The sequence below is a fragment of the Leptosomus discolor genome, chromosome 6, assembly GCF_034619465.1.
Source record: "Leptosomus discolor isolate bLepDis1 chromosome 6, bLepDis1.hap2, whole genome shotgun sequence".
In the NCBI taxonomy this organism is placed as follows: Eukaryota; Metazoa; Chordata; class Aves; order Leptosomiformes; family Leptosomidae; genus Leptosomus; species Leptosomus discolor.
In genome coordinates this window covers 34,931,007-34,944,970 of record NC_141396.1, presented here as the reverse complement: position 1 = coordinate 34,944,970, position 13,964 = coordinate 34,931,007, and the positions used below count along the sequence as shown (strand labels likewise).

The 13,964-nt window shown below is 42.9% G+C and overlaps 1 protein-coding gene and 1 long non-coding RNA gene across 5 annotated transcripts in view; both read left to right on the top strand.

The window, feature by feature from the left end:
* Positions 1-2,509: 2,509 nt before the first annotated feature.
* On the top strand, positions 2,510-4,088 carry LOC147415350 (uncharacterized). The gene is made up of 2 exons (XR_015183533.1): positions 2,510-3,071; positions 3,890-4,088. It is a non-coding gene; the product is annotated as an uncharacterized LOC147415350 (long non-coding RNA).
* Positions 4,089-5,376: 1,288 nt separating this feature from the next.
* Positions 5,377-13,964, top strand: part of JMJD1C (jumonji domain containing 1C) — a 166,230-nt gene continuing 157,642 nt past the window's right edge. For all 4 annotated transcript variants that reach the window (XM_086466318.1, XM_086466317.1, XM_086466316.1 and 1 more), the window contains exon 1: positions 5,377-5,523. In XM_086466318.1, the coding sequence (XP_086322444.1) occupies positions 5,377-5,523 (147 nt within the window). The remainder of the gene's footprint in view (positions 5,524-13,964) is intronic.

Here is a 13,964-nt window from a genome sequence, read left to right as displayed (position 1 = left end):
CCAGCTAGAAAATGGCATCTTCCATCTGTATACAGCTTGAAGAAGTGGAGAACATTTTTCTCCAAGCAAATTCAAAGAGGTTGTTTTAGATGGAGACATTATCGGGTAAGGCCAAAGCAGGGCCCTGAAGTTTCACCTGAGGAATTAAGCCTGTAGGCATTCACAAAGAGGTGGAGACTAACTGACAGCCTTGTTATCTCTATTCCCCCACCCTCTGCTTTTTATCTCTTTAGGGTGTAAACTCCTCAGGAGTGAGAGAGGCTGTGTGGTACCAAGGTGTAGTGCTGGTCTAATGATGCTTTGCCCTCAGGGTGCAGTTAAATACTTACTGCACAAAGCAGTGGCAGCTGTTAAAGGTGGTGCCATCTCCAGCTAGAGGGAGGTGGCCAGAGGACAAGGGTGAGTGCGTTTCAGGAGCTTCAGGGCAGAAGGCCCAGGGCTCAGCAGAACCTGCCCCTGCAGCTTCATTGGGCTGGGCTGGCTGACTGTGTATTTAAACCAGACGTGGGACACTCATAAGGTCTGCTTTGCTGTTTCAAGTGTAAGGCAAGGTAAGTGTTTGAGGGTGACAAGAAGGAAGCGGGGAATATGGATAGATTAATATCTTAAGATGTCAGCAAGCTTCTGGGGAAGGGGATGTATTGAAGGTCGTATTTGTTTAATTTGTTTGGCCATCTTTTGGTGATACCTCATTAACTGGAACAGAAAAAAATGTTGGAATCAAAGCATGCTGTGAGTATTCGTCTGTTCTAGGCTACAAATTGACTGTGAAACAGCACATGGAGGCTCAGTAGTGCTCCTCACTGTTGTTAGCATTGATGGAGTGGCATCCTGTGAACTACAGTGGTTTTTAGTGCAGATATGGCTGGAGTGAATCACAAATGCCACAAACTTAAATCTTCCTTCTTTGTGTGCTGTAGCAACAGCCTGGACGGTATTGAGGAAGTCCTGAAGGCAATACCTGGGTATGGTGGGGTGCTGCATTCACCTGCAGTGTAAATATAGCAGTAAATTTGCAGCCTTTTTACAAGTGAGAAAGGCAAGACACAGAAAAGATCAAGAATGGTCAGTCGACAGCCCCAGATGGAGTTGTGGCTGTAGACACTCATGATGCAAGTAATAGTGAATCACCCCATGGGATGTCAGTGGTGGAGCTGGGGAGGTTATCCCATGCATCACCACTCTTACTATCATGCCCCTCTGCACTCCTGGCTGTTTAATGCAGCCTTTGCACCTGCATTATATTGCTGTCTTTAAATTGTCATGTTTTCCCACTAACCCTGTGTCCTATTCAGTGCTCAAGGACTGCATCACTGCTCAAATAATTGTGTTTTCAAGGAAGAGGTTTTTTGGTAGGACACATTAAGAAAAGCTCTTGGAGTCTATGTAGAAGATAAGGTAAGATAGTTGGAAATCAAAAGTTCGCTTTGTAGTAGAAATAACTAATGGTTGAGGAAAAACTCATTTTCTCTTGGCTATGAATTTTCAAATTAGGAAAATTTTAAACCAAATGATGCAAGCTTCTATTAAATATAGATTCTTAATTTTCTGATGCTGAACCCTGGAAAACATTGAATGTGACTCCAAATTTCTGAGGAATTATGAATTCATAGGAAACTGATGTTTACTGTCTCTTAAGGAAAGGTAAAATAGATCTAAAATTATACAGTGCAGAATTTTAGGAAGAGCTTGTTCAGTATTTATTCTGCTTAGGAGTTGTGACAGTGACAAGCCATTTTGCCTTCCTTTCTCAATTTGCTGTCCTGAAAAGTGGAAATAACCATCTCTATATGCAGTATTTATCTGTATGGAGAAGGTGCGATTACTACTAATACAGGCTATGCTGCATTTCAACCTGAAAGTTAGAAATGGCTCTTAGTAAAGGTCTTAATTTTGCAACTGAACACTGTGTATAATTTCAGGCAAGTGGGACTGAAAATATTTAGGGGAAAAAAAGCGCTTTATTTAGCAATCTGTGTGATTTAAAGGATACTGTTAGTACACTATATGCATGACAGCCTTTTCAGGTAATTAAATGCCCAGCTGAAGTGGGGTCTATAGCCATAGAAGCCATTTGTTGAAGATATAAACAGCACCATCAATATTTTTTCAATTATAACAAAAGATGAAAGGTATAATGATTTTTGAAACTCTGGAAATAGCTTCTCTTGATGCTTGAAGGGATAGAAAACTGAACCTTGTTTCCCCCATCTTGCTATTCCCACACCTTTGTGGCAGGACCTGGTTGCCTCTTTCAAGTGAGCTCAGGTGGTTAGATGTGCAGTTTGGGTGAGAGAGGATGGACCCAGTGGGTCATATCTAGTGTCAGTCTTGTTTTTCCTTTGTTGGGGTGGCTGAACTTCCTTACTTTACCTGTAAATCTTGGTGACTGAATTGATTGCCGTATTCACTGCCAAAGCTGCGCTGGGGCCACATAGGAGTGCAATGGGGGAGTTTGCCCGCAGCTTGTCTCACAAGAGCAGCCTCCTTCCCTGGGGCTTATCCTAGAAGTGTTTTGATTTGTTTTTTCTGGACTTCTCAAGCCTGGAAGTGTCAGCTCTTGTTGTTGCCCATGGGCACCCAGCTCAGAACATTGCTCTTGAGTTCCAAGAGGGGGATTCCTCTGGCCTTCTTGGAGTAATCTTTGACAAGAGGCTTCCTTACACGGCTCTTTTTTTTTTTTTTTTTCAAAGCTGCATCAATTAGTACCATCCCTAATCCTTTCAATCGTGTGAATTTTGGAGCTTTGAATTTTCAGTTCAAGTACTGCATAATATTTATCAAGGAAATAAAGGAGGTGTTGCTTTGAAAGGGGATTTAATGTATTGGTTTGACACCTGCGAAGGCTTCTGAGAAAGGAAGAAGTACTACTGAAGTGTCATGGAGCACAGACTGTTTAAAAGTTAGTCTCTAGGCTGTCTTCAGGCCTTGGGCCACAGCACCATTACTTTGTTCTGTTGCAGCCAGAGGCTCAGAGTTGACTTATGCACATCCTGAGCATTTAGCGCTCTCCTGGTTTCCAGCACTTTGCAGAGAAACAAGGATAGAAGGAGGAAGCAAAGAAGAAATGGGTAAGTGAACAGAGGCTGAGAAAATAAATTGCTGAAGGTGGAAAATGTGTTCAGCAACCTGCGGGTCTCTTGTACACTGATCCATCTGAATGTAGTCATTTTGACCTTCCTAAAGCACACGAATAACAAAAGCTGTTACTGAAAGAAAGAAGAGCTGAGGTTCGAGGTGACCGGGCAGTGAAGCTGCCCTGACAGTATGCCGAGGCTCTCCCTAGAGCTCACTTTTCCTGGTCTGTGTGAAAAGCTGTTTGAGCAGCATGTGCTCAGTGGTATGATGGGGAGCTGGGTAAAGGTCCTGCCCTTTGGCACTTGGCATCTGGGAACTGACAGCTGACCATAGGAATTTACACCTAAACGTTGATGTTTCTTGATTGCACTGATGGTTTTGGGTGATAACAACTATAAAATGATACAGCATTGAACAATAGCGTTTAGTGAATTCTAATCTATACTAAAACATAATTCTGGTGTCAGCACTGTGATATGAATTTTTGGAACAAATTAAAAATACTTCGTTCTTAATATTCTGGTATTCTGGGATAAATTCACAAGTTCAGTCTATTTGAATCCTCTAACAGTTTTTTGGGGCATATTTTATGGTTAGTTGCATGCTAATGTAATCTATTTAAGTGTATAATTCAGTAATAATCTCAGATTACTCTTTGGCTAAATGGGGGACTCTAATAAAACTATGAAGAGTTTTTATATGATTTAGTTGTCCTTGGAACTTCTTTTTATACCCTTTATAACTGCTCTGTACTTGTATATTTTTTGCTTGTTCTCCATGACTCCAGGACCTTTTTTTTTTTCTGTTGTAGCATTACCTTGAAATGTGGATGAAGATGTCATTTAGCTTAAATGCACTGTGGTTTCTTCTACAGCTTTTAAGAAACATGCCTCTGTGCATCCCTAGTCTACTGCCAATGGGATGCCAGGCAGCTAAAGGTTCTTGTATAAATGTTCTGTCTTGTAAGTTATTCTAATACTGTGAATAAACTTATCATGGTGAATGATGAATTGATTTTTTTTTTTTTTTTTTGCTTTCTGTTAATTAACTTCTCTTGTACCAGAAGCTATTTGTTCCACTGAAATATATGGGAATGTGCTAAGTTGGCACTCTTGATTTATTGCTTTTGCCTCATAATCTAATTTTCAAAAATGCACTATTCAAATTTGCTTTCTAATGCTAGATGAGCGATCATTAACCTGCTCTCTTGAGAGCAAGCATATCAGTAAAGAAAGTTCATGAAAGCTACACCTCTAGATAACATGAAGGAAAAACTTAAAATGCAAACATGGCATTACTATAACATGACTCCAGGCTTCATGGGGAAAAAAACCAATAAACTGAGAGCAACGTACAGAACATGGCTTTATGTGTTATAACCCAAGCTCTTGATTGAAGCCCATGTTAGTCTGCTCTGATATCCTTTGTTTATCTCCGTTTGATGGCATCAACATCTTCTAGATCTGAAGTGTTCTGCCTCTGAAAGCTTATGTATGAATAAACAAACCTTGCATTCCCATAGACCTTGGTGATATTGTTTGCGGTAGGGAAAGATGGATGGTTGTCTTTGTTAAGCTAAACTAGGGGGTAGAAGGCACCGCAGCTGGCAGACCTACTCCCAACCTGTGGAGGCCTGGGGTCACCCGAGCTCTCGCAGCTGTGCGCCTTCCAGAGGACAGGGGCCAGCCGCTTATCAAACCCAGGGGGAATGCCCAGAAGAGGCCGCGTCAGAAATCCCGCCGTAGGACCGGAGCTGGGGGAGCTCCAGGCCGCTGCCCCCTGTTCAGCCCCGCGGCGGGAGAGCGCGGCCCGCACCTGGCCCTGGGGGGCCCCGGTCTCCCGTCGCGGGGCTGAACAGGGGGCGGCGGCGGCAGGAACCGCCGCAGGGGCCCGGTACCGCCGCGGCCGGACTCTTTGCCGAGCGGCAGCTGCGGAGTCCGCTTGCCCCCTCCCCGCGAGCTGCTTGGCGGAGGGAGACGGCGCGTGGTCCCGGTCTCCATGGCAGTGGGCTGCGTGGGCGGAGTGGTCGGGGCCGCAGCGCGGCGGTGAGTGAGCGAGCGCGCGAGGGAGGGAGTGAGCGCGCGCCCCCGGCCCTCCTTTCCCCCGCCCCTCGGTGTTTGTGTCAGGCGGCGGCGGAGCGGCCCCGCGGCGCCGGCCCGGCCGAGGGGCGCCGACCCAGCCCGCCGCTGAGGCGAAGAGCCCCGCGCCTGCCTCCCCGCTCCGTGCCGCTCCTGACTATGGGCGGCCCGTAGAGTGAGCGGGCTCGGCGGCTGGTGCGGTGCCTGCGCGGCGGCGGCCATGGCGGTGGAGACGCGGCCGGAGCTGGTGGGGAAGCGGTTCCTGTGCGTCGGCGGCGGCAGTGAGGAGCCGCTGGAGAGTGGGCGCTGGCGGGCTGGGGTCATCCGCGCCGTCTCGCAGCGGGACTCCCATAGCCCCGACCTGGCGGTAAGAGCCGCGTCCTGTCCTGTGCTGGGCTGGGGGGGCTGCGGCGGGGCCGCGGCGGCGGCGCGGGGCCTACGGCGGCGGGGGGCAGCGGGGCGCCCCGGGCAGGCCCGGCGTGACACAGCCCTTCGCCTGAGGGGCGGCGGGTGCGGGGGGAAGGTGCGTGTCAGCGCCTAGGCGGCGGGGACGGGGACGGCTGACGTGGAGCCCGCACCGCCGCCGGCGGGGGTCGAGGCCGGGGCGAGGCGCTTTTCCCCTGGCGTGTGCGGCCGCGATGTGGGGGGACGGAGGCGGCGGCGGCCCTCTTCGTGCCCCTCGGAAGGCGCGGATGCGGCTCCTGGCCGTGCAGCCGCCTCCGGCTGCGGTGGCGGTGGGAGAGGGTGAACACCCGGCCTGGCCACCGAGGGAAAATCGGTGTGCTCCGGGAGCGGCGGAGCTCGGGCCGGGGGCGAATGTGTCTGTTCCAGGGGAATGCAGAAACTGCCGTCATGTAGCACTGACCGACTGGGTCTAACGTGCTGAACGCGGTAGTGAACGCTGTTATTAAAAGAATGTCATTGTTTCCCTTCCTTTTATGTCCGCTGTCACTGTTTTCCTAAGGGGTGTAGGAATGTGCGTGGAGGTTAGCGAAGGAGCCAGGATGTGTCCTGTTGTGCTCAGACACACTCTCACTGGGGGGGAAACGCGACCAGGATTTCCTTGGGTTAGTGTTCTGAATGCATAATCTGTAAAATGGAGTTTTATTGTGCTCCGTGGACTTGGCCGTTATTTTATTTGTGAATTCTGTGGTCAAATGAGGGCTATGTTACTGCTGTGGTTGTCCCCTTCCATGTTTTTATGTTATTTGGTGCTTCTGAAAACACATTTAAAAATATCACGGCTATGTAAATGGGCATTACGTAGGCTGAAAAAAGGAATCACCGAACTGTGCTGGGCAATCCATATTGCTGCTGATAAGGGGGAGGTGTTTGCAGCCCAACACTGTTCGAGGTGGAATGTTGCCTTTTTTACAAACTCATATCAAGCAAACAGTTGCTTGGTTTTCAAGATTATTGATTGCTTGGTACGAGAAGCGTGATTCACATAATTAAGAATTCTTGTTTTCATATGTCCCAGACTTTAAGCTTTGTTTTAAGAACAGAATGTATGTGGCACTTGAAATGCTACTTTTCTACTATGTTGAGAGTTGTTGGGGTTTTTTTCCATGCTCTAGCTATAATTCAAGTAGCATGCTGTTCATGCCTTTCTTTATGAAATGGCCTGTGTTTTCAACCTTTGGTTGTTTGTGAGAATCATCTAGAATGCTTTATTTTTAGAAGCTATTTTGGATGTTACTCTTGCAGGGTAGTATTCTCTAGAATCTATATACTATTATAGAAACACTGGGTAATGTTTAAGGAGATGTCTACTAATATTTACAAGTTAGACCCATAATTTGTAAACTCTAAGGGCAGAGCTGACATAAAGAGAGAAAGGATGCTAAAATGAGGCATTTTAGGGGTTGTATCTGTTATGTTAAATGGATAATGTATGCTGCCTCTTGTAAGTACTTCCTCCTCTTCCTAACTTTGGTATCCGAGTGTTTTTCTGTTCAGATACTCTTTCATTACAATTCTTGGTAAGTAATTTAAAGAATTGTCATGTTATGGCTGGTTTCTGAGGCAGGATGACTAAGGGTATGCTTACGTGTCATAGTGGAGTGCCATTTGGATAGATCCAGACTACCTGAGAAGCAGGATGGATGCTCCAGCCTGCACTTCAGCCTGGGTGCAGTGCAGTGCTAACGTGGCCATATTCCTTCTGATATTCGAGCTAGCTACACAGCACTGCATTATGCTATGTGGATATACTCCTAGTCACCTAGGAGTACTGGAAGCCTGGGAAGGTTTTAGAAATACTGTCTAGGTCTAAGGACTCCCAGACTAGTACTTAAGAACTGGAGCATCGTTACCCCCTCTAAGTGCAGTATTTGGTTTTTGTGTTACCTGTTCTCTGTTCCCAAGTCACAAACAAGTATAAATCACAAAGGGAGTGGATAGAGGAAGAAACAATAAGGTTTCTGTTGGCAACAGGTAGTTTCTGTGGGTCAGGCTATTCTTTTGCATTTGTAATTAACGTTGACCTCTCTTTAGCTGATATTTACTAACATGAGTATCCTCTTCCCCTGTCCCCAGTGAAGGACAAGGGCATTTTTCTGTTAGCCCTGGTTCCACATGCGCTATCTTAGATGGAGTGAGTGCTGCTCTTACCCTTCCATGGCTTTCGTTTTGAGGTGGCCATCCCTATGAATAGCTCCAGACCCTTTTGCTACTTGCCAGTGGAGTGAAATGGTAATTCTTGTTGACAGTTTCATTGCTGCCCACAGGGTGCAGCATAAAAATGTTGAAATTGACTTTTTGTCGATCCTGTGTATTCCTGGTCCCTCTGAGTGCGATGGATGTTGCAGAAATACAGAAGATGCCCTGAGCTGCAGGAAGAGGAAGGGCAGCAGTGGGCATTTTCAAGATGCTTTGCAGCTGGCCAGAACTGAGTTACTTCCTTCTGAAGCCAGGATTGAAAAGTATCATTTATATTGGCTTTGTGTCTTTTCTTCCCTGGTAAGTGTGAACCTCCAGTCAGTTTCAAACAATTTAAGAGCAGAGAGAGATCTCAGAAAGATTACCTTCGCCCAGTCTGTGAGAGCTGACATCTGAAGGGATGTGAGAGCCCTTCTCCCAAAAACCGGTCATGGCATTTTGTGTGCTCCTCCTGGAAGCGAAGAGGTGGTCTCCAGCTGGCCAGCCAGCATGCACCAAGCTTCAAACTAGCTACAACATATGCTTAGCAATGTACAAAGCTAGGTAGGTGATGGGGGATGGAGCTGATAGTATGTGAAGATGGGTTTGAGGGCACGAGAAAGAGCTGAGCATTAACAAAAACATGAGAGCAAGCATGAGTATTTGGATATGGGAATATAGGGGCAAATGGAGAGTTTTATGAGGTGAAGGATCTTAGGAAGACACGGGCAAGCTTAGAGGCAACTGACGTAATTAATGTTAAGTGGCCACAGGGCTTGTAAGAGCAAATCCACAGGAAACAGAGCTTCATTAGTTCTGCTGTAAACAGAACTACTCATTAAATCAGGAACTGCAGACCTGAAGGCTGGACTAGCTGCTCTCTGCTGGTGAGCAGGCAAACGAAGATGGTTTTTATGTGCTGCTAAGTTTCTTCCATGATTGTATTTTCATAACTAAATTAAGGAATATTTTCATAGTTGGAATTGCTGTCCTGGTAAGAAAATGAAGAACTTAGTTATCCAGTATTTTCTTCCTGATAGGGTCACTCCTACTCCATGAAAGTATGTTAAATGACTCTTTCCTTATATTTTTGTGATTGCAACATAGCTGATACGTAGTCTCTTTTTTTCTTAAAATGGATTTTTTTTTTTTTTCACAAAGAAAGGGAACAGTATCAAAGTGTCTTTCCTCCCACTATTTTATGGAAATGTTGCCTTCCTCAGCTTTCCTATTAATTTACGGCTAGTAGGGAATACAGTGAGAACAACTGGCACTGTTTGTGAGTACTGTTGGTCTTCTGGAAGATGAATGCCCTTGCCATTACATGCAGGTCTTTCTTGCCAGGATTTGGAACCTGTGCCTCTTTCTTAATCATCCTGTAATGTTTAGAGATGTTTAAAAACACCTGCCATACAGGTACAATGTGTACAATGTATACAACTTAATCAAGGAGTTTTATTGATGATTTTCATTATCTGAGTCACAACTTGATAATTAGACCTCTTGATGTTTCATTCTTCAACATTTCCTGTTTCATGAAAAGCATTTATTTAAAAATAAAAATACAAGCAAAAAATGTTTCATGTACATATATATGTTTATTTGTACATCTGTGTGTGTTTCAGTAGTCATTGAGAGAATTCATAACTATTTTTCTGCTTAAGTAGCAGTGGGTGTTATTAGAGGAAGCCGGGAACTCTATTTTTTCTTACTGCTAGCTGCTTGGAAAAGCCTGTGTGCTGCTCTGATTGCAGTTAACTCTGGGTAAATAAAGATACGGCCAGGAGGAAAGAGGTGGAGCCAATGCCATATGATCTCCCTGGTCTTTGCTGTCCCATAAGAATTGCTTTCTGGGCCACAGGCTGTAAAATGTGCGTTTAATCACTACTGCCAAGATTTGACATGGTGATGGCAGAGGTGTTTTCCTATATTATGCTTAAAAAGTGGTTATTTGGAGGAGTAAATTTTTTAAAATATAAACAAAATTACTAAAACTATTTTCCTTACTGGAAGTGCTTCAGATTTCTATGAATTTTCATGGTCCTGCAGTTGTCTGTTCAATATGGTTGTATATTCAGCTGTATGTTTTATCCACATGAAACAGAAAATGGAAATAAGCTTTTAAACACATAATGTGCAACCCTTCATAAAAAAATGTAGGCATAAATTGCAGTGATTTGTAATTGCATATTTATTGATGTGTGGATTTTGCTGCCACTCTGTCCACGGATTGGAATACAAAATCAAGAATTGAGTACTTTGGTGGTCTTTAATGTCTTACGATAGGCAGATGTAACATTTAGTAATGGTGCATAGGGAAATGTATTGTGGCAATAAATCACCATGTTAGATATTCTTCATAAAAACCTAAATATTAGTGATAGTTTGAAGCAGTTCTTTTTTGTTTACAGTAAAATTAGTAAGTTATAGTGGAGGAAATAATGCATAAATAGTTTTGGTGAATGGTATTTTTTTAGTATCTCATCTTTGGTAATTTGCAAACAAGGAACTGTTAAAAATTCATTGTCTAGTAAAACCATTTGAAGAGAACAGCGTCAGACTTTTAACTGAATTTGCTCTCGCTTAACAGTAAAATAGAAGTTCACAGAATGTATTGGAAACATCAGTACTGTATTACAGATAACATGAAAATATTTTGAAATAATTGCTGATAACTTGAAAATAAAAGATGATGTTTTAGAGTACTCCATATACTGAGAGTTTCTCACTAAAAGATGAAGCTAAATTTGCCTTCACTGTGTGTGGAGCTGCTTTTACCCTGTCTTTTTACAGCCTGTAATTGTTTTAATCTTCCTGTTTCTTCACTCCCAAACTTTCTGAATCTGGTATGACTTTGTCATACAGGCACAGAATTGCACTTCTCTGTTACATTTGTTTTCTGCCATGTATTAATTTTTCATGCAGTGTTTTGCATTGTCCTCTGTTTACCTTTCACTAAGCTAGTATTCAAGGAGGAACTGAATGTATTAATTTTTTGAATGCATTTGAGCTAATCTGTTTAAAAATGAAATAAATTTTTTCTTTCCTTGTTTTACAAGTACATGCTCTGCAGCTTTTTCTTGTTAACCTGAAATAAAATGGAAGATGCAGAAATACACTTTAAACTAGTTACGTGTAGCTTGTTGGTGGTTAATGGAATTCAAAATACTACATATTTCTGTACCAGCATCTGGGTTAAAGATGAAGAACAAGTTGTTGGTGAGGAGCCTGTCAAGTTATTTACTCCAGCTTTTGGAGACGATGCTAAAAACATGCCAGAGTTTATCATGTCGCTGCTACCTTTGGATCCAGACAAGTAGTGTTGTAGGATGTATTTTGTGTGTGTTTTGAAGTTGGTTTGAAAGGATTGGGAGAAGCTCAAAGTGCAACAGGGATTTAGACCTTTTTCAGTTGTTTCTACTGTTCTGTATCAGTCCTGAAGCCTACAAGAGTCTTGTAAGTTTTGGTGCCTATCAGCTGGGCAATCTTTTCTTGGCTCAGCAGTAAAGAAAACTTCCTATTTCCTTTCTGTGTTTCTAGTAAGATTGAGCTTGTCATCCTGTTCCTGTGAATGTCACCTCATCTATCTTCCGGAGTTAGTTCAGTTAGTGCTCAATTAGGAATTTCTCTTTCATAGCAATTTGACAAAAAGATCAAACACAGGAGTGTACCTATGAAATTGACTGCAAGGATTCAATGCTTTATACTCTGCCCTTCCCTCCTCTTTGCTTTTGTACTAATGGAAACCTGGAAATGATGTAAAGCAACAAGTAAATGTTACTTACACAGTCGGATTTGGAGGAAAGTTTGTTTGGATGTCAAGATGTCAAACAGAATTTAGGTGTCCCAAGCTAGGGATTAATCTGTTTGTTAATACGCTGCGTAGTTGCAAAGTATGCAGCAGTGAAGGAGATAGAGAAAAAGGAAGGCTTGATCCTATACTTAAATCTTTCAGGAGGCTTTTAGAAAGATCTATCAGCTATTTTCTTAATCAAAAAAGCATTCACTTTTGCGTTTTAGATGCCATGCATACAAATAATGTATTATTCCACATTTGCATTACATCAAATATATCTCGTTCCAGAAGTTTGTGTGAATCTTCGGATGTGTCTCAAAAAACCAGGGCGTAGCCATCATAAAGAGTTTTGAAGAATGAGCATTCATTTTAGAAGAAGCCATTCTTTCTGTACACATACCAAGATCTCAAAACTTGCTTGAGAACAGCAGAACTGTTCTTTAATGTCAAATTGAGTGATTTTTAAAGGTGATTCTTTTAAATTTGGGCCAAAAATAAGCTCAACCTTCTTCTGATCCTACTATCGGTGAGTTGTAGAGATGCTTAGTTCCATTGGTGAATCTCTGCTAGGATCAGGTGTGACCTTCCCTTTCAGTAGGAGTCAGTAAGCTGTTGCTGCTTCTGCTTTTACTGGAAGAAAGTAAGTATTGATCATCTGAGGCATTTATCTGACGTTGGCAACAAGGTGATTGTCTCGGAAGAGACACTGCTATGAAGTGCTGTTATTTTCTTAAAAATACTATTATTTTACTTTAAACAGCTGTTACCACTTTTCAGAATTAAGTGGACTGGAGCAACTTAATCTGCTCATGAGGAGGCTGCCTCCATGTAGGTACAGAAGCTGGGTTTGAGCTAATTCATGTACTCTGTTCAGAGCTTCGTGTGCAGAAAAGATGCAGGGTAAGAGTTAAGGCTTTTAGCTTGGCCCTCCCATGGCAACATTTTTAGAAGTTTTGGAGACTGTGGTTCCGCAGACATTGCTCTTGGTGGCACTGCTGGCTTAATTTTTTTAACCCTGAGCAGTTTCCTGATCCGTTCACCATATGGCATTTTAAGCAGTTGTACTGAGGCTGAGGAGGTGGTATGGGATCAATCAGAGGCAAATGGCTGAGGGTAGGAGTAGCTTAAGCTGGCACCCTTTCCAGGAGAAGTGTCTCTGGACCATGACCTGAATGAATTGGTTGAAAACTAGCTTTAAATATCTTTGAGAGTGGCCATCGCTGTAACTAGTAAATGTGTCCTAACCTGCTCAGCTGTAATGCAGGGATTTTGTATTGCAGTTGAAGTAATGATATTTATTCACTCAGTATGAATAATTTATTATTTCATTTGAATAAGGAAATATATGTACAAAATAACCCATAACATGACCATTTGAAGTATGTTGATGCTATACTTGCAAAGGCAAGTTTTGGAAGAATAGATGTGAAATCAAATGCTTTGAGGGAAACTTAAGCATCTATATGTTAAAATGTGTACACCTCTGATGCCTCAGTGAAATACTGCATGTAATATTTATATGTAAATATGATATTTTTGAGTGTTCTGATCAGCACTGTAATTAATGTAGATATTGAAGTGATTGCGGTTAGGCTTCACTGCAAGTAACTTGCTGCTGTGTATGATGACTCAAGTAGGCACTGCTGACTTAGTAGTTAGGTTGACTTACCAGAGTTTTACTTTTTTTGCTAGGGGAACAGGGCTCTTTAATAAAATCATGATTTAAAATCAGGAGTATGATTGCTCTGTGAAAGAGAGAGCACTTGCTGAGTTATTGCCAGGTAGCCCAAGTCAAATCTCTTTAGTCCTGCATGTCTGGTGAGGAGAGACAGAAAGCTGTGTTTTGGAGGAAAGCTGCCAAAGACAGTTCATTTTGAAACAGCCCTCCAGCTCATTTCCTTATTTTTTGCTCTTCTTGGCTTCTCTTCTTTCCTGAAACACAGCATATAAATTTACTACCTTTCAAAACCAAACCAAACAACCCAAAAGCTGATATCCAACAGACAAAGAAAGTTGTTGGGATAATAATAGGAAGTAATGTGATTTAAACTGTTTGGTTAATATAGAAAATCATGGAGAAAATGTTACAGGAAATTAGTAGTGAACTCTTAGACTGGACTTTGTCATTAATCTGTAGTTTTTCTTGCATCCCAATTCTTCCTAAAGCAAAACAATTTTAAGACTTCAGTTTTGCAGCCTTGGTCATCATCAAAGGTAGAAGCAAATAAGTGCAAGCAAGACATGGTGTGAGCAGTTTCTAGGGGAGAGGTTAATGACTTTTGGGCTATAGACCCATAGTGGTCTTTAAATTTAGAGTTGGGAGCTAACAGTGATCTAGTGCCAACGTTTCGGTTAAAAATACAGAAGCTGAT